This window comes from Cenococcum geophilum, assembly GCF_001692895.1.
Source record: "Cenococcum geophilum 1.58 unplaced genomic scaffold K441scaffold_35, whole genome shotgun sequence".
NCBI classification, from domain to species: domain Eukaryota; kingdom Fungi; phylum Ascomycota; class Dothideomycetes; order Gloniales; family Gloniaceae; genus Cenococcum; species Cenococcum geophilum.
In genome coordinates this window covers 241,580-267,958 of record NW_027137593.1, presented here as the reverse complement: position 1 = coordinate 267,958, position 26,379 = coordinate 241,580, and the positions used below count along the sequence as shown (strand labels likewise).

Sequence of the window (26,379 nt, the reverse complement as noted above, 5' to 3'; positions counted from 1 at the left end):
GGACACCCCGCTGCGCCTCATTCGCTCAATGCTTGTATCACCAGCACCGCTGTCCACCACCACCAACAACCGGTGCCACTCCCCACTGCCCTACTGTCGTTACCATATGTGCCATACCATCCGGGTTTCCTTCTTACGTACCGCGCATCAATCCAAAGAGAATTCTTAAAGCCTCGGTCTGGCCATAATGACAGACCCCGCTGTTGCGCCAGTTTCTTCCATCAAGGATCGTATAGCAGCCCTGAATCTTGAGGAGATCCACAAACCAGCCCCTGACGCACCTCCTCCCTACACCTTTGAGCAGATTGCAGCTAAGAAATCACGGCCTCCCCCGCCTCCTCCTCCATCGCAGCGGCCGTCTGTAGAGCATCGACGACAGACTACCAACAATCCCCCTCTTCAAAGCAATGCGCTTACCACGGCCCGAAAGATTGGGAATCTGCCGATTAAAGCCAACGATGAGCCGCCCAGCCAACAACCCGCACTGCCTCCAAGACTCCCACCTCGAACTAATTCTCAGCCACAACCTCCAAGCCTGCCGCCGCGAAAAGCATCAGAGCCAAGCATAAGAAGGCGCGAATCGGTTGAGTCTATATCCACGGTTGCATCTGGGCATTCTTCGTTGTCAGTTACATCTACCAAGACCAGCTTGAGTAGCACGTCCAACAATGTGGGCGAAGGACAATCTTACCGGATCAAGGCACCTCCTTACGATCCTTCAAAATTACCCCCCCTCCCACCAAAGAGGGAAAAGGAAGAGCCAAAGCCTTCCAGGGTTACCCTGAAACCAACCCGCTCCGCGCCGAGTGTTGTGTCGAAGAAAGGTCCAACCACGATCCAACCACCGCCTGTTCTTCCTTCTCGACCACCTCTCCCGACACGGCAAACCTCAGCAAAGCAAGATCCTCCCAAGCCTGAACCTGTTAAGAGGTCAGCACTGTCGTTTGGATTGAATAAGTCTACCGAAACTCCACCTCCTTTACCACCGAATAGACCCAACGATACCTCTAACGACACTCCCAATGAAGCTCCAGGCGCCCCACCGCCTATCCCACTCTCCTCCCGTCCAAATCTTGCAGCCCTGCAAGCCTCCAAACCGAAACCCTCAGCGACAAGCTCATGTCTAAAATGCCGCGACTTCTCAGGTCCCGACAACCACGCCGCGCGATTCCCCCGGCAATCCATCCCCTCGACCGACCCAGCCTGGCTCGCTCACCAACTAACATCTCCCTTCCCCTCCCTCACCGACAAAGCGCGCGCCATCTTTACCTGGCTGCACCACAACGTCGACTACGATACCGAAGCCTTCTTCGCCGACAAAGTGCAGCCCTCGACACCCGCCAGCACGTTGCGCAGCGGGCTCGCCGTCTGCGAAGGCTACGCCGCACTCTTCACAGCGCTCGCGACGCCCGCAGGCCTCGAAAGCGTCGTCGTCGGCGGGCACGGCAAAGGCTACGGCCACGCACCGCTGCGGCCGGGCGCGCCCATCCCACCCTACTCCGCGGGCCACGCGTGGAACGCGGTGCGCATCGACAACGGCGAGTGGAAGCTGATCGACTGCTGCTGGGGCGCCGGCAACGTGCAAGGGGCCGGCATGGCGTACGAGCGCAACTTCAAGCCGCAGTTCTTCACCATGGACAACGACGAGTTCGGCGCCAGCCACTTCCCCGAGGACCGCGCGAGGTTCCACCGCCTCGACGGCCGGCCCGGCATCTCCTGGGAGGAGTACATGCTCGACGATGCCGGCGAGCGCGTCCTGGTGTCTGGCCCCACGACGCCCGAGCACGGCATCGGCGAGCGCACGTTCCAGCCCGCGCTGAAGCACATCAGGGTGCACGACCCGGCGGGTGGGCCGGTCGTCCGGTTCCAGTTCGCGGCCGTGTGTCCGCACTGGGATAACGAGCGCCACGGCAGAGGGAAGCCGTGCGTCATGGTGCTGCGCGTCGAGGGCCGCGACGGGCGGAAGCCGGACCACGTCCCGTTCCAGACGGACGGGCGCGTCTGGTGGCTCGACGTGCAGAGGGTGGAGCTCGGGGCGCCGGGCCAGAAGGTTACCGTGTTTGCGGTTACGAGTTTCGACGGGCGGGATGGACGCGGGGTTGGGGTTGAGGAGTTCAAGCGCAGGAAGGGCAGGGTCGCGATGGGGTTTGGCAGCGTGGCGATGTGGGAGCTTGTGTAGTGGGTGCCAGGGACATATGGTTTGGATGGTATGGAATCGTGTGCATTTGGATCGGGATTGGATTACCCTGGGATCGGGATTGGATTACCCTGGGGTCGGGATTGTATTGGTGTTAATGGTATTGCTCGCGATCGCGCCTTATGACGATTTTCTGCGCGTCGGCTGTGGGAGTTAAATGGCTCGCTTTGTGGGTTGTTCATGGGATATACTGGGAAAAATGTGGTGGCTGCATGATGTTCCTGTTTAGGTAGAGTACGCTCCAATACCCAAGCCTAATTAATCAAAGAGGGTTTTCGGTCTTCCACTTCCCCCCCATGCGAGGAATCCCCCCTTAGCTCTCCATAATCTAAAATAAATCCTATTCGTGCTGATGGACTTCCGAGTAAAAGGAACAACCTCCTTTAGAAGCTTGCCGGATTCGATCTCCCCGTCTTTAAATAAAGGGCACTACTAGCCGCACACCCCCTAATTACTGCGCGCACACCCCCCAAATTACTGCTCGCACACCCCCCCCGAAATAGGCTTAGATTATTCCTCCTCAGGTTAGAATATTACGTATGTTTAACTTGTTTACACCCAAATCGCGAAAACAACACCACGCGCCCATAATAACTGTGCGGAGTGCTCTGCGAAGCGCGGTAAGAACTAGATTTAGTGCTGCTGCCTCTATTTTAACGTCCGTAGATTGCCTCTACGGGCACGCCCGCACCCGCGCCCGCACTCGCGCCCGCGCGCGGATAGTGCAGCCAGCATTTCGCTCGAATGCTGAGAGCTCCCGCTGAGTAGAGTTATCGATGCGATTTGTAGAGTTAGCCGGGCGACCGCGATAACGCTCTACAATTGCAGGCCTTTAGATAAGAAGGTAAGGCAAATGCGAGGTTGATTTAGATATGGGTGGTGTTGTTTTCGCGATTTGGGTGTAAACAAGTCAAACACACGTGATATTCTAACCTGAGGAGGAATGATCTAAGCCTATTTCGGGGGGGTGTGCGAGCAGTAATTTGGGGGGTGTGCGCGCAGTAATTAGGGGGTGTGCGGTTAGTAGTGCCCTAAATAAATAGTCCAGATCGTGTAAAGATTTAATATCTTCGCCACCCCCAGCAAACGAATCGATCTGCACTAAGTCCGCGGTCCCTTTCAAGGCATCTTGAAGAGCGCCTATGCAGTCAAGGACAGCCCCTGACTGCCGTGCATGGTGCAAGGTATTTTTCCATTGTGACTTCTGCGCCTGTCTGACCGAGATCCACCGGCGAACCTCGGGATCCTGAGATTGGGATATGTCAATAGTAAACTGAATTTTCCTAAAATCATCTACTACAGCCGACTGGAGAAGTGGAGGTGCGACAGTCAGCCCAACATTTGCGTAACTTCCTGTTGCTGGTGATCTAAAAAACGTTTCGAGGACTCTTGACGGAAGCGACTGGAAAGCCCGACAAAACACCATCTCGAGAATGTTGTGTAGTAGGCTATACCAATTCTCCAAGAAAGGTTTGTCATTGTATGGACTTGGTGGTAATCTCCAGAGTTGTATAAAACTAGAGCTTCGAGCTTCTTTTGAAGGGTCTCAAATATCTGTTTAGAATATGCGGTGCGAGGCCATGACAGAGGAGGGACGAATAGCAGTGAGTCAGCTGATAGAGCCTACCTACTCGAGGTGCAGCTCAGCCTGACATCTCAACAACTCATTCATTCATCAGACACATATTTCATGCTATTATCAGCGTTTTTGATCATTTCATGGCCTTTATTGGATTCCATCAAGATCAGTGATTCTATCATGGCTACAAGGAAACGAGCTTTGAGCAGCGATCAGGCATCGATGTCGAATCTCTTTCCAGCAAAACCGGTTTTATCTAAAAATGCCCTCCTAATTCTACAAGAATTAGCATCCTCCACCGTCCTACTTGCAAGTTGTTTCAAAATGAATATAGCAGTAATTTCGTTGCTTGCCGTCTATGTACTATCCGATAGGGAAGAAATAATGCTGGGCGTGTATGATTTTGTACGCGCAAAGGTAGGGATACGAACATCTCCAATTAGGATAATTCCCTCACGCAACGACTAACTAATTACTAGATGATCCAGCGGAAGAATTTGGCATCAAAGCCATAGAATGGTCATTACACACCGCCTCCAACCTTTCCTTCTCTGCAGCTAGAAGTTGGATTATTAGTTGCACCCGTAATCACAAGAGCTGTCGGGACTCCCCTATCCTCTAAACCAAGATGAAAGCTTCTGGCTAGGATGTTAGCCCTTTCAACGAGACGTCCCTGGATGTTTGCCTAATCGATTACCCTACTCGTGGATTTACACAGTGCTTAGTTATGTTTGGGGCCCAATGTCAGGAGCAAATTACAAGACTACATTGAAATCTGTTCAGTCAAACAAATCGAGAATCGGGTTTCAAACTCCTCCGAAGACAATTTGAGACGTAATCGCGATTACGCGGAAACTTGTTATCAGTATCTTTGGGTTGACGCATTTTGCAGTTCAAGACTAAGGAGGATTGGCGGAAATAATCAAAGAAAATGGGCTAAATATGCAGCCAGTCAGTTGTAACAATTGCGATTGCTTGAAGCTCTGAATTAGAAGCGAGCCCTACCGCTAAGCTACCATGTACTATCCAATAAATTTTTCTAAAGAGGTACTTCTACAACCAATGTTTCAAATGGGCCAAGGTGTGATATTCTATAGCTAATTTTTTACTTTCAAATAATGGGATTGCGGAGTGTAGAGTTGTGAACCATGCACATGTACAATTATGCAAGGGAATATATTCTCCATGTTATTCCTATATGAATTGCGAGTGCTGGACAGCAAGGACGACCTTCTCTAGTCGGCTATTTGGCGGCCCTTACAGTGTCCGCGAAACTGGCAGCTTTCAAGATCCTTCTTACCCAAATTCCGGCACTGTGTACCTCGACCCAAAGACGCTCTAGAGACTCCTGCGATGTAATGCCACCCTTTGAGAAACGCTTCGCTTTATCCAAAGAGGTTCGGACTATAACATACAATGGATTACTACTATCGGTGTCCAGAGTGTTCGCTATCTGGTAGGCATATTGAGATCCCTACGGGGTATCATGTTAGATCTAAACAGATAAGTCCGTTAGGAGGTTGCCAACCTTAAGTCCGTTCGTATCTCTCGCTAATGCGTCACAGTCATTGAGCTTCTTCTGATACTCTTCCAGATTCTGATAGTAGGAGGAACGGAGGTCTTGCAAAACCGGATTGTTAAAGTCTCCATAAATTGTCTGCGCATGAAGTATCGCTTCGACATCCTTTTCGTAGCGTAAGGTGCCCTCGTAGATTCGAACTGTATCAATTTTCCGACCCCAAAGCCGCTCAAGCTTGGGCTCATCGGGATCCGTTCCCCAGCGGTTTTTTTCGCAGCGAGAGTACCAATCCCAGACCTGCCCTTCGGAATAATCGGGGTCATAGAAGATGACTATGTCGACGTCGCTTCTCTCCACTTGCTCGCCCCGTGAGAAGGATCCAAAAACGCCTACCCACACCACAAGTTTGAACGCTTCTCTTTGAAAAACTTCTGCTGCTTGAGAACCTAGCATCGACATCTGCTTTTGTATTTGTGAAGACATAACGCTGATGTGGACCTAAAAAAGGCAAATGTTTTCAGTTGTTCCGTTACAGAAGTGACCGAGGGTAGGTGATTAGGCAGTAAGGTATTTAGGGATGTCAGGAAGGATTTCTCACATTAGTGGTGTTGAGATGTCAAGCTGCGGCAAAGTATCTTGAGCGGAGGTGCTAGGAATCATATTATATTCTAGTTTAGTTAACTTTGCATGGCAGGAGGTTTACCTGATTCGGGTGGTGCGGATTTCCTATCGGTCCGCAAGCGGACTAACGTTTTTTGGATGCACCACCGGAACTCTTGCAAGATTATTAAGCGTGAGACTAAAATCCGCTCAGCGGATGGTATAGATATTCGAATTACTTAATTATAAAACGCAATATCTTTTATAAAGATCTATTGATTATAGAGTGGTAGGTATATAGGCTTTCTAAAAACCTAATTTTTAGTAAGGTAAGTAATTAATTTCCTTAAATTTTAAAAACGAGTTATTAGGCGGGGGTGGAATTTTAATAGTATAATAAGACGCTAGCTAATATATATAAAAACCGCGTAGATCTATAGCTATTAGCTAGAAGAACCTATTACTACTTAGTAAATATATAGCCTTTATCCCTTGGACTGGTATAATTCGTCCTACTGATATCGATAAGAACTAGCCAATAGGACAAATAGGATCAAGGCTCCGTGATAAAAAACATGAGGTCGTAGAATCTGCTGATTTCCGTATACAATTGCTATATACATCCAATTTTTGGAGTTAAGTCGCTTAAGATAAGGTAACTAATATTTATCGTTTCCATAGAGCGGAATTTTGCAAACAGCGAGGTTTAGAGGAAGATTTAGGGTGCCATGGTTGTTGGAATTCGCGATATATAAAGGCTCGAAGGAAGGCAACGGCCATGGCTGCGGGGGGTTCTTTGGCCTTTCGAGTCGGTGAAATTGAATATTGAATTGGTGGAACAAAGTCTATATCATTAGAAGTACGATTGGAAGGCATGTATAATATCTGAATCTATGTAGGTAATACGCGTGCTTTTGATTTTAGTGTTTTGGTGTTCTGCGCACGGTCCAATTATTGTAGGACGCTACCAGCCCCAAAGATATATTACTTTATAAATATCCGCCTAAGTATTATACCGCGTCCGCTCTCTAGTAGAGGCTACTATGGCTACTCTATACTATGCCGCCCTGGGGAGTTATCTAACGAAGAGGCCGGAAGTTATATAAAACTAAGAAGAGGCGTTTAGAAAGCTAGGTAGTAGATAATTAGTACTAGAAGTATCTTAAAATAATAGGAAAGCGACGGATATAGGACCTATAAGATAAGATTAAAGCCCTCCACGGTACGAACAAAGCCTAGTAGCTAAGTAAAATAGATAAGGCTATTGCGCTTATATATCTATATTATAGACAAGTAGAGTAGGTGGGAGAGCTTTGGCTATGTTATGGATGCCGTAGCTGAAGAAAGATACTCCGGAACATTTACGCCTCGAATTTTGATAGCTTTAATGGACCAGTGATGGTTGCATGAAGTTGAAACCAGTGAAGCCATCGAAGCCATTGCATTATCGCTTGTGGAAGGGCTTTATCGATAAGCCTTGTCAGCTTTCGTGAACCTCGACGCCAAGACTCGTGTCCTCGAAGACAACCTCCACAACTAACAACTCCACTTACCATCCTCCTTCACTGGCATATCAAAATGCTCTCCACGTCCTAACATAAACAATCTTCCAATCATGGCTGCGACATTTACCAATCTCCCCGTCTCCGTTTCGCTGAAGAATTCTCCAGAAAATCCCCTCCACGGACTTGTGAAGGAAGTGATTGAGGAGACTGCAACCTTGGTGCTGAATAACGGTACATTATATTGCCATGTCTTTATGTTGACCACTCACTGATATACTATGTAGCTTTTTTTAAGAGTTCCAACCACGTTTACGATGAATATAAAGTTGAAGGGACGTCCATCGCCGACATAACCGTCTTACCTAGACTCTCTCTTCCGCAACCAACCCAGCCTCAAGTCCCTCTACAACCATTCAATCCTACAAGCTTCCCTCAATACCAGCATATCCAACCGCAGCCCACCCCTTTGTCCCCTATTCGGCTGAAACAAGCGCTCGCTGATCCAGCGATTCTGAGTGTGGGCAAGAGACCGTCGGTCAGTCGGTCAGAGGCTCCTGGTAACCATGCGATGGCACTGCCTCCGAGCATCCAGGCAAACATTCCTCCTATGCAAGCTCGTGGAGGTGTGCATGTCGCGCCGCCTCCGCAGGCAACACCTCAAGAGGCACCGGCCACGCCTATCAAACCCATAGCCTCTGCTACTGCGGCCCCGTTGCCTATCAATACATCACCCTTTGTTGGTGTTGCGAAGGGGGCTAATACGAGGAAGCCGAGTGCGGCCACTCTGACAGCGCCGTTCTCAGCGATCGATATTGCGGATGCGGCAGCTCATCCAGATGAGGACACAGATGATCCAACGATCAAGGATGGTTCAGTCAGGAGGGCCAGTATCACGAAAACCCGGACGGGCAAGCCAATGGATTCGCCTACGAAGCCTGAAGATACATGGAAGCGCACTAGACGTGGTGGCAAGGCGCGCAGAAAGGAGCTCGCGGCGCAGCAAAGGCATAATAATGGAACAGACCTCACGTCCTCTCCTGAAGCTGTGCGAAAAGGGTACGTTCACATTATTCTACTCTTCAGCTTTCGTGCCAAATCATCTAAAAAATCCCGAATGACCTTAAATCCCTCACCAATCCCACCATCACCGTCATGCTAAACATGAATTAATACTAAACCGGCGTTAGGAAAGGCAACGGGTGGCGACAGACACCGTTACTGCAGGATCCCGATCGCGGCACAGATGCTCCTCCCGAGCGAACGCCCGGTGTAATCAGCGGCAAAGTTGGTCTTGAGGCAATAACCTCCTCAAACCGCAAAACCAGACGACAAAAAGCCCTCGAAGCTGAAAATGGATGGGCAACCGAAGACGCCACTGATATCCAAGAACTACCCGATTTCGACTTCGCTGAAAACCTGTCGAAGTTCGATAAACGCTCCGTGTTCGACCAGATTCGAAACGAAGACACAACAGCCGATGATGCCCGCCTGGTCAGCTACAACCGCATACCAGCCAGGCCCGGAACATATGGCGGCAAGAATCTACACCCTACAGAGAACGTGCTTGATGGCCCGACTCGGCGTGTCAGAAGTGCGTCAGAGTCGGATTGCGACTCACTATCGGACTTCGACAGCGGCCGTAATTCTCGTCGAGCCATGTCTAGAGCCTCTAATAAACGCCTACCAACTCGCCAAGGGAGTGGTGTTCAGCAAGAGGCTGATGGTCACGCTGGAGGGTTACCAAGCTTAATCTCACGCAATCGCTCTTTCATCAATCGCCCTTATGCCTCTTCCTCTCATGCGACCGGCAGCCCCAAACCCGGCCGCACGGCCAGTCCTCCAGGCTCACCCGTCCCCGACGCAAGTCGTTCATGTCTAAGAATCGTCTCCAACAACCGCAAGTGTCACACCATCACCCCCGGCGGCATGCTCGCCGTGGAAGAGAGCGCCGAAGTCGAATTTGGGCTCACTGAAGACATCATGGCCGAGAACGCGGGCCGCGGCATCGCGGAAGTTGCCCTCTCCGCGATCAACCCCGGCGGGCGTCGTCTCGCCCGCGACAACTCAAACACACGCCCCGTCATCGTCGTGCTAGCCGGCAACCACCGCGGTGGTGCGCGCGCCATCGCCGCCGCGCGACACCTGCACGCCCGCGGGCCCCGCGTCATGGTCGCGCTGCTGGGCTTCGAACGCGCGGCCGACTGGGACCGCGACGTGCGGCGGCAGGTGGAGCTGTTCCGCAAGTTCGGCGGATGGGTGCGGGCGTGGGCGGATGTCGAGGGCGCGCTGAAGCGGCTCGAAGCACCGCCCGAGCTCATCGTCGACGCGCTGCTCGGCCGGCACAAGGAGTTCGACGCGCTCGGCGACGCCGACCGCCAGACGGTGCTCGGGATCGTCGGCTGGGCGAACAAGTCGCGCGCCGGCGTGCTGGCGGTCGAGACGCCGAGCGGGGTGGGCGGCAGCACGGGCGAGGTGGCGATCCTCGAGGGCGAGCCGCTCGAGGTCCGCGCGAAGTACATCGTGTGTCTTGGCGCGCCGCGGAGCGGGTTGCTGAAGACGATGCAGAATGGCACCGGGAGAGATCCCGAGTGGCTGATCTGGGTCGTGGATATCGGTGTCAATCGCCCATGGCGCAACGCGGGGATTTCGGGTGGTAAAGGGGTCAGGTTTGGCGAGAACTGGGTCGTGCAGGTCAGGTTTGTGGAAGGCGAAGCAGAAGTCGAGGGATTGGGGGTGAGGACTTGAGTAGTGCGTTGTTTGCTGGCGAAAGTGCTTTTCATGATACCACGCGTGGGCTGTCTCGTTGTGGCATGGAAAAGGGGCAGGATCTGCAAGCATGAGCGCAGGCGTTTTTGCGTTTGGAACATCTGGCGGGATTATACGCTGCTTGCTGCCGTCGCTCTTTGAGAAACGGCGTTTGAGTATGAATTTGCGCAGAAAATGAAGCAGAAAAACAAGCTTTTGCTTGCGACACGTTGTATACTTAGAATATTCCAGCCATTCAATGTATCTTGGAAACTGCTACCCTGCGAGGAACAGAAAGTGTTATGATCTGTTTGGTTTTTCTGCGACAGACATTCTTTGACTTGCGGATTAGCAGAAATGAAACGGCCGCCTTGCAAGTTCACCAGCGCTTGAAAAGTTTAGAGGTCATGCGTATTGACGGTTTCGCACGCCAACAAGCGATGAAAGATGTGACTAAATTCATTTAGATCAATTAGAATTTATGCAAGTATATAGGAAGACTATATGGGCACATGAGCATCCATTACTTGTGCGCAGAGTATCCTAGCTTATAGAGAATATATACAGGTGTCTGAGAATGATGCGCATCGCAGAAATCTCGCCTAGTTAGGATATGCGCATGACAATCCCCCATGCATTCAACTCAGTTCACCGCCTTGCCAAGATCAGGGAGCAAAAGGAGTAGCTGAGCTTTGAGCGACTGTGGTCGATGATGACGCTACTGTGCTGTATGGCGCGACTGTGGTCGATGGCATGACTGTGGTCGATGGCGTGACTGTGCTCGTTGACAGCGTGCTCGAGACAGTTGAGGTAGCAACCGCAGCTGTGGCTGAACTTAAGGAAGGACTTGCAACCGCACAGATTGGATGGCAAGGGTACGATGGGTTATAGTACGTGGAGCTGTACCTGATCGTATACACATCGCTTCCGCTCGTGTATCCCGTGTTGGTTGCATATGTGTTATTCCGCGCCTGTGTATACATAGCACACTGCTGCTGGTATGGCACACCGTTCTTGAACAGCATATAGGTATTAAAGAAGACGCACTTCAACGGGGCTCCATAAGCCGGTGGGTGTCGGGCGTTATAGGCTGTGGTATCGTCGCATGCCGCGGAACACAGGCGTGCGTCGAAGGCACCCGTGTTGAAAGTGCGGCTGCCAAGGAATGAGTTTTGGTTGTTGCAATCGAGCGGTGCGTTGATGGCAGCGTTGGCGAGATAAGAGGGTCCGACATAGTTTGGTGCTGTGCGCGGGGCAAGTTTCACATAACCGTTGGAGCCAGCGATGGCAACTTCGAAGCTTGAGCGGAACTGGCCTTTGTTTGTAGCTGAGGTGGCATCGATGGGAATGCCCCAGAAAGAGCATTTTATGTTTGCAGTTGCATTCGGGTTGGTACAGCCAGTGGAGGGGTCAAGGGTTGGGTCACGTTCGAAGACTAGAGGAAGCAAGTTAGCTAAATTAGGAAAAGAAAGGCACTAGGTAAGGTGAATATACGCACATATGTTGAACGAGGTACAGCCATTAATAGAGTCGCATTGGGCTGAACATTGCGATGGGGAGTAGGTGTCTACACTCATGTATCCCATGTACGCATATGTGCTCGTCGCCGCGTATAACTCCATGAAGGTCTGAAGATAACCCGAGGGAGTCTGTGCGGCCATAGAAACATTGCAAATGCTGCCATCATTTCTGAAGGCATTGGCGGATGAGAGATCAACATTATAGGTATTTGGCGTAGTTGGCTGAGGTGTACATCCGTCGCGTTTTGGTAGGGGTGAAGACCCAATAATTTCGTACTCAATTTGCTGAGGTCGCGGAGCAGCATGAGCGAGAGCCGTGAGGGCCAAAAGAGAGATTATGCTGCGCATATTGGAAAAGACCGATGTACTATAGGCAACACGTAAAGAGTGACAAAAAAGAAACAATGAGTGACTAGGAATACCACAGCAGAAGCACAGTGCAGGGAGTGTATGTCGAAAAGAATCCGAGATCGACGAGTTCACCTTGACCTTATAGAGGGCCTACCTACATACTAGGACCCAGGCAACAAACCGTCCAATTTCCGAACCCCATGTCTCTGAGGGGCCGACGTTGAGTAACGCCTATAAAATAACTTAAAATAATCAGCCGTTGCTCGTGTAAGAGGATGTGGCTAGCCACTAGACTGCTCGCGAAAGGGAGCCATCAATAGTGGCGTAAGGAAGCTTGTGACACAACCGGCACAAAGCTTTAGGAAACGTCTGCAGGCACAGCCGAAGCAGAACGCTAAAAGCGATCATTCTTCTAGCTTTCGTTTTGAATCAAAACGCAGCTGGAGGATAAAGAGTCTAAGGAGCCCAGCAACACGAGAAGTAGAGACGATGAAGTTGGAGTTCGGCAGTCGAGAAACTTTCAGTTGCTAAACTTTCAGTCGCTTATGTTGTGGGGAAGGATTCTGACAGCTCTCGTTGGACAAGCCACTCAAGCCTTGTGAACTAGGGTAACAAAACAAGCGACATCTGATAAAAGGAGGTCTGCAGTACCACTCTCAGAGCACCACACATGCGTTCGAGGCCCTCCTGGGATGGAAGTCAGCATAAATCGTGGCTACCTAAGGTTACGGGCAACGCAACTAACACTGAGATGAGTTGGCGCAGTGAGGCGCTGGAGGAGAAACAGTGGTTACAAACATGACATTATCCCTTCGACCGTTGGCGTCCAACGCTTATCTCAGTAAGCGACTCAGACGGCAAACGAGACAGTAAATCTCGCTAGTACTTAACTAGTATAGCTTGTATACAACCCCTACTAGCTTTATAAAACCCCTGCTAGTGTTATATAACCCCTGTATTTAGGCTTACTGTCTCGTTTGCCGTCTGAGGGCCTTTGGTGCGAAAATGTATGATGGTCGACTATCAACGGGAACGCGATGCTACTAAAGAGTAATATATCTCCACCAGTTAACTAGTTAACCACTATAAAAGGTAATCGATTATATTTTAAGGGTCGCTTTATTTATCTATGTACTTATTTATGTATTTTAGCTAATATAAAGTTCTAAAATTACAGGTCGAAATTTTTTAACGCATCTTTGTGGTCCAACTACGGGGCAAATCCTCTCTTAATGCCCCCCCCCCCCCCCTCCCCTCCCCCCCTCCCCCCGTTATACACTGCCTAAATAAAACGTATACCAACCCTAACTACCCCACAGCTCCGGAGCCACGTTAGATGGTCCCAAACCCTAGAATGTTAAGCACCAGACGGATTCCATAGAGCTTCGATAGAGCTTCGAGCAGAGCTCCGAGCAGAGCTTTGATAGAGCTTTAAGCAGAGCTTCAAGCAGAGCTTTGATAGAGCTTTGAGTAGAGCTTCGAGCAGAGCTTCGAGCAGAGCTTCGAGCAGAGCTTCGAGCAGAGCTTTGAGCAGAGCTTTGAGCAGAGCTTTGAGCAGAGCTTTGATAGAGCTTCAAGCAGAGCTTCGATAAGCTTTTAAGCCGAGCTTCATAGAGCTTCGAGCAGAGCCTTGTGTAGAGCCTTAAAGTAGAGCTTTGTGCAGAGCGTCGCGCAGAGCTTTGTATAGAGCTTTGTACAGGCGGTTTGTGCAGACGTTCGTGCAGATGTTCGTGCAGACGTTTGTAGAGAGACGATGGTGGAGACGTTCGTACGGACGATTGTATTGGGCGATTGTAGCGCCGTTTGTAGAGACGTTCGTAGAGACTTTCGTAGAGCGTTCGTAGAGACGATTATAAGACTTCCTAGTATATTAGTGCTGGGGACGCGTCGGTGTCTACCCCAAATACTAGAAGCGCGTAACTCGTGAGAAAATGGTATTCCTATCGTAAAAAAGTAATCAATTGTGGAGGAGACTGGTCTAACTTAACTTATCAGCTTATTAGGTTAAAAAGGTATTATTGGGGAGTCAAATATATAGGAGGAAGTGTCTCTCATACAAAATTGCGAAAATTAAAGTTGAGCACCATAGAGTTCCGCACCAAAGGCCCTCAGACGGCAGGGCAAACTTAAGGTCGGTAGATAGCTGATTGGTTAAAAGAAGGTGGCGTTTATTTAGGCGGAGACTAGTAATACTTTAGTATTAGTGAGTGCGCCTTCAGTTTGCCCTTGCCGTCTGAGTCGCTTACAGGCAAAACTCCTTAGTACGATATAGGTTTTGGCGCCAAATGTATCGTAATACCAATGGTATTGTTATATCAAGAGTCACGTGTAGGGTAAATAAGCAGTAAAACTTTAACAAAAAGTGGATCTTAAAGCCTAAAGGGTATAGATTTCCCTCCTTATAGGCCAGATATACCCCCTTCCCATACAACTAGTTATACCGATATTGGTGGTGGAGCTTAACGATATCGCCAAAAGTCAGATTATCGCTAGTTACACCAAAAAAGGCATGATCAGGGCGTGTAGATCGTAATACCAAATGTATCGTTATATACCCGGTATCGTATTAAGGAGTTTTGCCTGTACTGAGATAATCCAACGCCAAGGCCGCACGGACAGCTATACCGTGATGGCAGCTACACAGAAGTACATATGATTGGCTAGATCCCTTATCGATAACGTTGGACCCAACCCAGCGGTCGAAGGGATACGACTTTGGAGTATCCTGATAATTTGTAGCTGTATTGCTATATTCAAGGCTTCAAATTAGCCTTAGGAACAGGTTTCCTGCCAAAATCCCCTTCGGTCTATCAGCAAGAAAGGTGTAACGTAGGTCACCGGGTTATGACGGTCCACCTAGTTATGACGGAAATCTGACCGCCTGTCTAATTAGGAAAAGCGGTTTCCTATTTCGGTATTCTGCCGGAAAATATCGCCTTCAGCCTCAGATGAGGACTTCAATCCGCCAACTCGCGGTTATCTAAGCAATCAGATGCCTAATACACCGTAAAAAGTCGATATAGACTCTCTCCTATATATATTTAAGGCTTCATTCGGGTTTAATAATAAAATAATGCTTTGCGATGGTTTCCACTAGCGATTTGCCTGCAAATCGGCATTCGGCAGTATTTTGGTGTTCCGTCATAACTAAATGCGGTTAGATTCCGTCATAACTAGGTGGACCGTCATAACCCGGCGACCTACGTTACTGCAGATTGACGGCAAAGCACACCGATAATAGTGCCTAGGGATGTCCCGGACGCATACAGCTTGTACGAGCTCCGGCATCTCCCCCCAGTGTGCGCGCGCAACACCCAATTTCGCTTTCTTGCACACTAGAGAATTTCAGGTTTAACTTTTACAATTAAGCTTAAAAATTAGAGACTTTACCTTTTTTGCGAGTGCACAGCCTTTTTTATAAGTGCACAGAGTCTACGCTTTGACTAATTGTTAGCGAAATTGGAGAAAGAAGCCGGAGCTCGTAGCGAGTTGCAGATTCGGAACGGCTGTGGCTGCACGCAAGGACCTTTTTGGTTGCCTTGGAGAATCGCCAGGAGAATCAAATTGAAGACGACGCTTCCTTTTCTCCCCCTTAACTATGCCTCCATTATGCCCGCCAAAACGCGAATACAACGCTGTCGCTGCAGAGAGGTTGACGAAATTTGGCAATATCGTACGGGTGAAAGCCTCACGATATTTGACAAAGATCACGACACTGCGGAGGAAGGCCGCCAGAAGTAATGTTCTTGTAGCCAAGCATACGGCTTCGCTACAATTACTATGTGGGGTCACTTTAAGGGTAAGTCGTGAATCACACTCGGTTAGCAAAGCCGCCATCCTGAATCGCGCATCCTGCACAGGTTTCCCCCAGTGTTCGCGACATCCAATTTCGCTAGAAACTAGTCAAGTGTGCACCATCCAGCGTAGACACTGTGCACTTACAAAAGGGGGTGTGCACTTGCAAGCAAGGTGTGTGCATTTACAAGAAAGGTAAAGTCTCTAATTTTTAAGCTTAATTGTAAGAGTTAAACTTAAAATTCTCTAGTGTGCAAGAAAGCGAAATTAGATTGCGCGCACACTGCAGACCGCACTAGAGTTCGTCACAAAAATATGCACTTATGACTTCAATTTTAGTAATCGTTTATTCATCCCGACAGGTCAAAGAGGGGAAGATAGGTATGAGCAATCCCAACGCACCCATCTAACCCCTATTTTCGCTTCCACTTACAGCCGCTAGATGCTGACGCCCATCCTGCCATTACAACATCAAATTAGGAGTATAAACACATTCATACCCGCTTCCCCATCACCTGATCGATATGCTCTGGGCGCTCCGGGCGCTCCGGGCGCTCCTTAGCATGGCTCGCCCGCCGCATCTTCTCCACCAGCTCGTCCTTGCGCGTAGAATGCTCGCCGACGCGCGTCTTCCACGCTAATCTGCCGATGTTCTTGGGCCCACTGGGGTCGGTGAACATATCCTCGACCTCTTCGAGGTGCTTGCCGGCAGTTTCGGGGAACATGAAGAAGACGTGGATGAACATTGCGATGCAGAAGACACCGAATAGAACATAGGTCTTCCATTTAATGTTTTCAAAGGCTGGAGGCACGAAATAGCCCAGAGCAAAGTTGATGGCCCAGTTGGCAGAGGTAGAAAGCGCGACGGCCTTACCACGGACACGGAGCGGGTACAGCTCGGGTGGATAGATCCAAGATACTGGGCCCCATGTCGGAGCGAAGGAAGCAACAAAGAGGTAGGAACATGCGATGACAGCCTTAGAGGCCGGGCCACTAACTTGCCAAGATGCTTCCGGAATGCCGCCCACACCCCCTTCTGGAGCAGGAGAACCATAGGTGGCGAGGATTCCGGCGTTGGCGAAGAGCCAGGTCATCATCAGGGCGGCGCCTACAAGGAGGGTTGGACGGCGTCCCCAACGGTCGACCCAAAGAAGTGCTGGGATGGTCATGCAAACATTGATAACGTACTGGATGGACGAAGAAACGAGTAGATTGTTGCCTGTCAGTCCGGCCATCGTGAAAACGTCTGGAGGCTATCTTTAGTACCATTAAGAGGAGTATGATCATGGAGTGGGGAACGAACAAGTAATATAGTACATCATAACATTCATGCCTGTCAATTGCGACCAAATCTGGGTGAAGACGCCAATGTGAGTTCTGTTAATCATGTGTGGCTTCAGCAGCTCTAGATAGGTGACATCGGCGTTCTGGCGCTCGAATTCGCAGTAGGCCTGAATTTCAGCGAATTCGTCCTCAACAAGCTTGTTGTGAGGATCACCCTTCCCAAGAACAAGGACAAGAACGTTCTTGCACTCCTCCCAGCGGTCTTTGCGGGCGAGCCAACGTGGTGACTCCGGAAGAGGCATCATGCCGAAAAAAAGGATAATTGCTGGAATAGCTTGGAGCGCCCACGGAATACGGAAAGCAGCAGTTCCATTAATAAAAGAGCATCCATAGGATATCTGTTACGCTGTTAGAACTGTGTTCCTGCAGGTGTTGTGTGTGAAGTGAGCGAGGAAGGGTGGAAAGGGGAGGAAAAGGGGGTGTGTCATATGGGCTTCCTAGGTTTTCTAGACTGTAGAATTCAATGAAACGGGGCTCTTGCATAGAACATTATCATGATACCCCACGTGATCGCCCATTGCTGAGCTCCTACAAGCCTTCCTCGAAGTCGTGGTGGTGCCAATTCGGATATATAGACGGGGACTTGCGCTGAGCAGATTCCGACGCACAGACCGTTGATAATGCGACCAACAATGAGCATGGCAATATTCTGAGACGCAGAGACGATAATACATCCAATGCACCAGATAATTGCGCCGATCATAATCGCTTTCTTTCGCCCCAGGAGGTCGGTGACAAAACCCGAGATGAGAGCGCCAAGCCAACTACCACCAGCCATGGACGCGGTGATACCGCCTTGAACGCTAGAATTAGGACCCGGACATGATCCATTAGGATTCAGGCCAGCTTGATTAAAGTAGCAACGATAGGGGCTGCCAGAAATGCTTCGATGAATTTAGTAAAATATCTTGGCAATGAGGTTGCGTTAGCGAACTCACATAGCAGACATGGACGAAATATCGAAACCAAATAGACCACCACCAATAATCGCGATGGCCGCGATGAGATAGATGTTACCAACCGCCATGATTTTTTTTCAATTATGGTTGTGATTCTGAGCGTGGTTGAGGGATAAAGGGATGGGGCGGGCTCCCTTAAAGCTTCCAGCGACTGAAAACAAAACCTTGAGCTGAGAGAAAAGGCAACTCATGACCTTTGATCTGCCTAGGAGGAGGCATTTTCACAAGATGAGGTCATGTCAGGCGAATTCGTGGGGCAACAGCAGCAGACAACAAGCTGATCACCTAGTGTACCACCAATAGGAACTCTAAGCCGGATTACTAGCATACTCTGGGCACGACGGGCATTCGGGCATGGAAGCATTGTGGAAGTCGGTTGCTGAACGTCAGGCTGAAGCTTTTGGGCGCACGTAAGTGGCGTCCTCCCACGAGTTCGGGTGTTGCAGCGAGGCTTTTAAGCCTCCCCAACCGTTTTTTCCCCGCACCTCGCAATTCTCTACTACAGGCTAGCTGCTCCAACCCAGTAATGAGCCTGTGACGACTAAAGAATGGATTGTCGAACACTTGGAGGATTTCAGGCTTGCTTATGCGGGACCTCTGGCTGCAGCGCTAAGCTTTCTCTGCCAAGGGCGGGAGGCTGGCAGCGTAACATCAAAGCTAAGCTGGTTTCAAGGGTCAAGCCGCTGGCGGCTGCCGCGCTCGCATATTTCCTACCCAAGAGAGAAAATTTCAACGCCCATCATGAGATGATCGAGCGTGTCGCAATTATTCCGCTCGGCTTATGCGCTATGCGCTATTACCTACCGACTCCTCGCGACCCTGTTGCATTACCGTGCCGCGACCCCGCACCATTCAAACCTCGCGCGAGTGCCCTGTCTACACATTATTGCCGGTCGAACCACCGAGGACATCGTGTCCGTGCCGATCGAGGTAAAGCTCTTGCTCTGAACGTCCTCATCCATCCCTGTTTTGAATCCCCCGCCCCGCGCCGTTTCTTCGAAGCTAGGCGTCGCCGATTCCTGGCTTGTCATTCGCACACTAAATCATCACCACGTGGCGGCCCCCTCATTCAACCACATCCCGAGTTCTCGGTTTTGACTTGGCCGAACAGCCGACGACATACTCCTGGGTTGGTGTGACTTTCGAAAAATCCTAATAGGATTTCTTCTCAGTAACGGCCATTGGGTAGGTGAGACGAAGGGCCTCGCGTGGGGTTACATTACATGAGGACCACAGCATCTTGGCACAATTGTGCAAAGTTTTTCAAATAGCTCTCGGAAGTATACAAACGATTTAAAGACTCAACTAAGGCATTCTAGAATCAACAGCTTGAATATCCTATTGCCGAGGCCACCCCTCTAGAGCCCTAGCCCCTTCATAGGCCTCGCGCGAAAGATAGTTTCTATCGACACCATATAATCTTAAAACCTGCAGCTCAGTCGCAGCATAACCCGGCCGGTTCCAGTCTTTGGGATATGGTGAATAGTATGAACTCCTCCGCGCAGCCTTAATTGTTCTACTGCAGTTAAGTGGTAGATGGACGTACATTCGCTCTACTTGCCTAATTATCTTTATCTCTTTGAAATGAGTAATTTTACAAAATGCCGCGCTCGGTAGATACTGGTCAATATTAGTCTTCCTAGCTCGCTTTACACAAACTGGCTTCCGTACCAAACTCAGCTGAAGTCCTTATCTCCACATGTGATTACGAATCTCTAAACAGAGACTTCATTCGTTTAGACACCTCCATCGTTTGCGTAAGATTTTAGCGCCACGCGACTACAATAATAAATTAAATGACCGGATGAGTAAGTATACCGCGGAATCTTGATGCCCAAAACAGCATGTGGGACGTTGAAAAGATAGACCAATGGAAAAAGGTGCGTTCCTGCCGCTCACTAGATATCTAACGGGCATGTTACTCCACGGGTTTCCGTAATCTGGCCCTGCCGTACTCGGCCTCAATGGACTACCCGTAACGTGGCACACGGGGTTTTGCTCGGTGCCTGAGTTTTGCTCGATTTGAACACCAAAATTTTTGGTGGCAAATAACCAGTAAAAACCATTACACACCATTGCATTGTTAGTAAGGAGTCTTAAAACAATAAATATATGTTTATAAGTCTATTTAAAAATCTATTTCTAATGGTTTAAAGCTCGATTGTCTGGTGAATTTGGCCCCAGCCATGATGTTCAAAGCTTGAAGGTGGCAGTAGCTTGCAAAGCTTAGGGACCGAGCAAAACCCCGTGTGCCACGTTAATTGTCAAAAATCTAGTCTTAATAATAATAAAAATGAAAGTATATTCAACTCGCTAGCTTATTATTAACTCTTTCTTAGCGTGTGAGGAACAGCATCATGACTTCATGTAAGAGAACACAAATCGTTTGCAGCACACAGCACAATGTGTCTTCCACGCATGTTCAATTGTAGTATTTTCATATTTATCAATAACAGCCTAATTGTGTACATATCAGAGGTGAAAAAGACGTCAGAAAGCATAATCAAAACGACTTTTTCATACTCTGCCTAGCTGACCTTTCGAGAAAACAGCAACAACCAAAAATCTTTGGCAAATGCGTACACGCAAGAAATATTCGTTCAGCTCTTGCCAGGCCATCTGGATTTTGGCGCGCTTGGAGTGCTTCGGTATCGGTCAGGTTTGGGGACAAGCAAGCTGTCAAGCCCGCTTTGACTACTACGAGCATCTTGCACATCGTCACGGACCTTTAGAAGTGCTTTGCACGGGTGCACCTGCCATATACTTGTCCATGCGGGCTTGACAGCTTGCTTATTCCCAAGTCTGGTCGGTATCCAATGTATAAAGCAACTCATACTGATTTCTTAAATATCTGAAGCCATTTGCGAGGACATAACTGGAGACCTAACGGACACAGATATATTGCTTCATACTAGGAAATCGGTTTTGGACCATGTGTTTACTGGTATCCGGTTAGGATGTTTGTATTCGCACCTACACCGTCTCGAATAAGATCACTCGGATATCAGCTTATGTCATCCACAAAACGGCGCACTGGCTCTCCAGCCAAAGATATCCTGCACCTCATAATCCATCTTCTTCATAATCTCCCTATCTACAGCAAGGAACTGGTTCCTCTCCTGCCGGCAAGTACCTCTGCAGAAAGCATAAATAAGAGTGGTGCGATACTCATCAGTACTGTTGGCGCCCCCACAATGATAACAGTTTCCGAGTACAAAACAGCAATCACGATGATTCACTTCTGCGTACGTGACTTCTGTAGGGAGAGGAGTGCGCTCGTCATCTCATAGGTTCATAGGTGCGATCCCAGAATCACCTCCATATCGCCGTTTTGTTTGGTGGTCCTCGTGACTAGTTGAGCTGTTAACGCAGACACGAAAGTCACAATTAAAACCAACCAACGATCACCCACTCGCAACCACCCAAGCCAACAAGGTCGTTTCCTTTTGGGTCTCCATGATACCTAGTGTGATGGACAAGGTCATCACAGGAGACCCTGAGACTTACTCCCTGGACCGACCATATTCGAAAAGAAGCTTCAGCTGGAGGACTGATAGACTTATTTCTCTCTTATCGGCGAATCACCACCATTCGGTAACGACCGTCAAGAGATCATCCCTGGCGGCGCGGACGGTAGCGTTTTGTATTACAGCCTTGGCTGCGGCAGGAGACTTCGCTGCTAGCCCCAGGACGGTCTTCATTTCTTTGACAGTGCCTCAAGGCTTGTATTGGCCTCTGGTTTCTCGAGATACGGCTTGAGCTCCTTATTTGGGTGACATCCTCAACAGAGACTAGTTCTTGGACTATCACAGCGCCATCACGATACGTAATCTTGAGAAATATATCGAGTGGTGTATCCTTAGGGAGGACTTCAACTCAAAACGTAAGAGGCACAAGCAAGCAATATGCTCAGTAGATCTCCCATTTGAGAGAGACTAGCGGGAGCGGTCCAAGTTTGGGGCCAGCCAGTGCTTTTATCAATATTCAATACTTATCGATGAGGATTCAGTATTCCTCAACAACACCATAATAACATATTATTGAATTAAATATAAATTAAAAAGCATTCCAATATCTATATTATCAATAATATAATTCCCTGTGGATATTGAAATGTACTAGAAATATTGATAAAAGCACTGGCCGGCCAGCTGAGTCTTCCGCTTCGTCCTCGCTCAAGACCTGGCTGTGGAGTTGGTATGCAAACTGCATTATTATATTGGATAGGGATAAATGAAATGATTACCTTTGTCCATTATTGTGCTGGGGATCCACTTATGTATTGACTTATTCGACGCTGTTGGTGTTACTTCGATTTCTGCCTGATATACCCCCAAACCAAATCCCACCAGTGTGTCCAACACGCCCCGCGCAAACACGCCCTTGCCCTCAAAAGTAGGCAGCACAGCGTCGAGCTTCTCCAGCGTACTGCTGTAGTCCTCGAGCAAGCTTCTCGACGCCGCAGAATAGCGTAGCATACGAGCTGTCGCCGTTCCAACTACGCTGGTGCAATAGCATCACCTCGGGGCCTTGGAACGCCAGCCCGATGTTTGTCAGGCTTTTGGATAGCGCATCAACTTCGGCCCGGAAGTTCGGATATGGCCATGTCGACAGTTTTGGCTACTTCGATGCAGGTGTATATGGTCGCACTCGACCCCGGCAACTGTCTCGGCAATGCTGAGTGGATGTCTCATTGATAATTGAGACTTTATCTCTTCAGACAGTCACTTTCCAGACATCCGGGGCGCTGTTGCGAGCGTTAGTAGACAGGTGTATCCATGGGAGAAGAAATGTAGGGGTCATTTTACCGCTTGGCATAAGACAGCATAAAGGCAATGGCTAACAAAAACGGATGACATAAGCTGTCCTATTGTAATAACGATATATCCCACTTTAAAATGCAGTGAATCTAATAATTGATGCATTTTATCACTCACAACACCCTCTGCCGACGCCACACCAGCCATACATATGCATAATCAAATCTTCAATTCGCCCTCAAACCCACCAGCATGCATGAAGTTAGCTCGTAGTGGCGTGACACTGCCATCATGTTAGCCGTAGACCGCACCAATGGCCAGCCAACATACCTCGTATAACCCTCTTTAACGGCCCATCCATCATTCCCTGGGGGTGCGTCGTCAACGCTCTGGTAAACATCTTTGAACCTTGGCGCCCACTTAAAGTGCTTGTGCGTGTATCTAATGTGTCCGTTGCCCGTTGGCGTATCGTATCCACTACCTGTCCCTTCTTGGCCTTGTTCCCTACGCCCCTGACGCTCCTCCGCCTTCCGCATTGCCGTCTCGACTTCCTCCAGGCCCTGGTCTTCCTCTTCCGGCACCTCGATTTCTTGGAAGCACGACCCGCTCTTCCACTGATTCTGCAGCATCTCCGTGTACAGCGTCTTGCGCTCCCCGACTTTGTCAACTAGCGGCACATTGACAGAATAGAGGTGGACGTTATTTCCCCAGTTGGCGTAGAGATGCTCGATCACCTTCACCGAGTGGGCCGACGCGCCCGCGATGATGTCCGGATCGTGGTTCCGGTCGAAGAAGGCGTAGGATAGAGCAATAGCCTTTACGCCACACACAGCTGCTTCTATCGCGCCGCCGATTGTGCCGCTGGAGAGACTGAACACGGCGGTGCTGTTGCGACCATAATTCGGCCCACTGACAACAAGGTCGATAGGACCTCTAGCCTTAAAGTAGTGGTACAGTCCAATCTGCACACAGCTCGCGGGTGTGCTGTCGACGAGAACCCATTCCTCGTCGTCTGAATTCCCGGGCAGCGGCCGGTTTGAGGTGGTGCCGGTGTTGGAAAGTCGGCCGTCTACGGCCTTTAGAGGACCGGGGCGGAAGTAGGTTGGTTTTAGGGATTTGCCCACAAGATGGGCCTTACCAATCCATGAGCGTTGGATGTTCGGGAGGACGACGGAGACCTTGTGGCCGGCCGATTGGAGAGAGGAGACGAGGGAGTGGACGTAGGGAGAGGATTGGTTTGATGGGGGGCCGTCGTCGTTGGTGATCTAGGGAATAAAATTAGCGGGATATGTTCGGGAATTGCTGGGGAGCGTTACGAGTATGTGCATTGCGGAGAGCTGAGGTACGGGGCGTTAATTGAGGTGTTAAAATGTTTTGGTGGTGGCGTAGATGGTGTTGTCGGACTTTGACGCCGCCCTGGCTCCGTTATCGATAACCGTGGGTTGCGACTTCTCTTGGCTTGAAGATTGCGGGCGCGGGCCCTTACCATGGCGCCTGGCCGTAAGAACACAGTATGCTCTCCATGACGCTGCAAATCATCGTCCGAGCGCCAGGTACCGTGACGATCAACAGGGGAATACAGTGTTCACTCTATTCATATAGCTATTTCGCCCATATTGCGCTGTCTTTCACCGTGCTCACTTTCGAGGGGCGGCCTCAACAAGAGATGGGGGACCGACACCACCCCTCCCCTCAGCAACCTCCACAACAACCCCGATGCCGAAATCAGCAGTCCGGCCACAACTCCCCCATGATTCCGTGTCGAAAATTTCGAGAGGTAGAAAATAAAAATGGCCCCTCGGCGGCTGGGGCCAGACACTCAAAGGGTTCCCGACGTCGGGTCCCCGCCCTTCCGCTAATTGTATACTGCGGAAGATGGGTTTATATAGTCGTCACTACGTCTGCTTACCAGCAATTTTATTCTTCATCTGATTCTCTGAAGCTTTCACCGAACTCTCGATTCTTCTCTGATACCCTCTACAGCTCCCTGCAGTGTCATATTTACTTTACCCCAAGAATACCCAAAGTAAGTTCCGGAATATCCAATAGCATGGCTAGTTTCCCAAAGCAATCAAAAGGCTAACGAAATTTCCCAGCAACCCCAAAACCCAACAAAATGGTCGTCGCCGTTCCCACCGCTAGCCTAGAGGGCAAGGTCGCTCTCATCACCGGTGCCGGCCGCGGTATTGGCCGTGGATGCGCCATCGAGCTCGGCAAGCGCGGTGCCTCCGTCGTTGTCAACTACGTCTCCTCCAAGGGCCCCGCCGAGGAAGTGTGCGGGATAATCGAGGGCTTCGGCAATGGCGCAAAGGCCATTAGCATTCAAGCCGACGTGTCCAAGGTCTCCGAGATCAACAGGCTCTTCACCGAGGCCAAGCAGGCGTTCGGCAAAATCGACATTGTCATGAGCAACTCGGGCACTGAGAGCTGGGACAAGACTGAGGAGGTGACGGAGGAGAAATACGACCACGTCTTCAACCTGAACGCGCGTGCCCAGTTCTTCGTTGGGCAGGCTGCCTACAAGTTCCTCGAGGACAACGGCCGTGTCATCCTCATGTCTTCCATTGCTGCCGGTCTGCTAGGCGTGAAGGACCACGCTCTTTACAACGCTAGCAAGATGGCCGTCATTGGTATGATCAAGGCTTTCGCGACTGACTTTGGCAAGCGCGGCATCACCGTCAACGGTGTCGCACCAGGCGGCATCAAGAGTGACATGTTCACCCAGAACGCATGGCACTACATTCCAGGTGGTACTCCAGAGTGGCCGGCGGAGAAGATCGAGTCATTGATGGCAAGCCACTGCCCGCTTGGCAGGTGCGCGCTGCCGGACGATGTTGCGAGGGTAGTTGCGTTCTTGGCGTCTGAGGATGGTGGATGGGTCAACGGTAAGGACTACCCCACTGGAATTAAGTATAACGTATGCATTAAAACTTAAGCTAACACTCTTCTAGGCCAGGTCATCACAATCTCTGGTGGCTCGTCCCAGTAAACTTTTACATTCTTCCTTGTCTTCTAGTTACTTTTCATGAATGTGCATTAGTACGGCTATGGCAATGGTGATCCAAGGATTATATGGAGGGCATGGGTTCTTACCAGTTCAGCGGTTAGCATAGATAGAAATAAAAAATCAGCATAAAATCATCCTGCCATTTTTGAATTCAGTCTTTGTACCGTCTAAGAGCTAAAAGGCCTTCTACTGCTAACCACTCTCCTTAAAGCATACTGATAGTAATATTGTCACGGTTATGCTTATCTGTTCGTTCTCCATCAAAGTCCCGGAATATTTCCGGGCTAGCCTCTCTTGCGGCATCTGAGTGCTGACTGGGGTTTCCAGGGCAACACGTCGAGATGCAGGTAGCGGCGTTCACTAATAACTGCTAGTGTCAGAAGTATTGCCGAGCCAATAGAATCAATAGGATCACGGCTCCATGACCATACGCGTATTTTTTGATTCTGGTGTTCGTGCACGGTTCAATTTGTAGTTGCAAGGGATAGAGGCGTCCAA

General features: G+C 49.7%; 8 protein-coding genes across 8 annotated transcripts; 4 read left to right on the top strand and 4 right to left on the bottom strand.

The window, feature by feature from the left end:
• The first annotated feature begins 40 nt into the window (after positions 1-40).
• Positions 41-2,470, top strand: K441DRAFT_663872 (uncharacterized protein). Its single transcript, XM_067649268.1, has one exon. It carries the CDS (start codon positions 188-190, stop codon positions 2,177-2,179), a length of 1,992 nt encoding a protein of 663 aa, XP_067501388.1. The 5' UTR covers positions 41-187; the 3' UTR covers positions 2,180-2,470.
• Positions 2,471-3,854: 1,384 nt separating this feature from the next.
• On the top strand, positions 3,855-4,774 carry K441DRAFT_663871 (uncharacterized protein). The gene is made up of 2 exons (XM_067649267.1): positions 3,855-4,193; positions 4,256-4,774. Exons 1-2 carry the CDS (start codon positions 3,957-3,959, stop codon positions 4,289-4,291), a joined length of 273 nt encoding a protein of 90 aa, XP_067501387.1. The 5' UTR covers positions 3,855-3,956; the 3' UTR covers positions 4,292-4,774.
• Positions 4,775-4,851: 77 nt separating this feature from the next.
• Positions 4,852-6,023, bottom strand: K441DRAFT_194311 (uncharacterized protein). Its single transcript, XM_067640449.1, has 4 exons — positions 5,894-6,023; positions 5,305-5,793; positions 5,192-5,250; positions 4,852-5,124 (listed from the first exon to the last, which is right to left on the bottom strand). Exons 2-4 carry the CDS (start codon positions 5,776-5,778, stop codon positions 5,115-5,117), a joined length of 543 nt encoding a protein of 180 aa, XP_067501386.1. The 5' UTR covers positions 5,779-5,793; positions 5,894-6,023; the 3' UTR covers positions 4,852-5,114.
• A 1,409-nt stretch (positions 6,024-7,432) lies between these two features.
• K441DRAFT_706959 (YjeF N-terminal domain-like protein) lies at positions 7,433-10,433 on the top strand. The gene is made up of 3 exons (XM_067653695.1): positions 7,433-7,631; positions 7,685-8,456; positions 8,588-10,433. The coding sequence occupies exons 1-3, from the start codon at positions 7,511-7,513 to the stop codon at positions 10,143-10,145; spliced, it is 2,451 nt and encodes an 816-aa protein (XP_067501385.1). The 5' UTR covers positions 7,433-7,510; the 3' UTR covers positions 10,146-10,433.
• Positions 10,434-10,616: 183 nt separating this feature from the next.
• K441DRAFT_698149 (uncharacterized protein) lies at positions 10,617-12,303 on the bottom strand. The gene is made up of 2 exons (XM_067653037.1): positions 11,644-12,303; positions 10,617-11,580 (listed from the first exon to the last, which is right to left on the bottom strand). Exons 1-2 carry the CDS (start codon positions 12,011-12,013, stop codon positions 10,811-10,813), a joined length of 1,140 nt encoding a protein of 379 aa, XP_067501384.1. The 5' UTR covers positions 12,014-12,303; the 3' UTR covers positions 10,617-10,810.
• A 3,649-nt stretch (positions 12,304-15,952) lies between these two features.
• K441DRAFT_698148 (putative MFS glucose transporter) lies at positions 15,953-18,511 on the bottom strand. Its single transcript, XM_067653036.1, has 4 exons — positions 18,094-18,511; positions 17,637-18,039; positions 17,115-17,493; positions 15,953-17,057 (listed from the first exon to the last, which is right to left on the bottom strand). The coding sequence occupies exons 1-4, from the start codon at positions 18,180-18,182 to the stop codon at positions 16,306-16,308; spliced, it is 1,623 nt and encodes a 540-aa protein (XP_067501383.1). The 5' UTR covers positions 18,183-18,511; the 3' UTR covers positions 15,953-16,305.
• A 4,305-nt stretch (positions 18,512-22,816) lies between these two features.
• On the bottom strand, positions 22,817-24,264 carry K441DRAFT_194182 (sure-like protein). The gene is made up of 3 exons (XM_067640448.1): positions 24,191-24,264; positions 22,923-24,139; positions 22,817-22,861 (listed from the first exon to the last, which is right to left on the bottom strand). Exons 1-2 carry the CDS (start codon positions 24,200-24,202, stop codon positions 23,102-23,104), a joined length of 1,050 nt encoding a protein of 349 aa, XP_067501382.1. The 5' UTR covers positions 24,203-24,264; the 3' UTR covers positions 22,817-22,861; positions 22,923-23,101.
• Positions 24,265-24,990: 726 nt separating this feature from the next.
• Positions 24,991-25,863, top strand: K441DRAFT_679288 (1,3,6,8-tetra-HN reductase; the record flags this gene model as incomplete). The annotated part of the gene is made up of 2 exons (XM_067651249.1): positions 24,991-25,759; positions 25,826-25,863. The coding sequence occupies 2 exons, from the start codon at positions 24,991-24,993 to the stop codon at positions 25,861-25,863; spliced, it is 807 nt and encodes a 268-aa protein (XP_067501381.1).
• Positions 25,864-26,379: the final 516 nt, after the last annotated feature.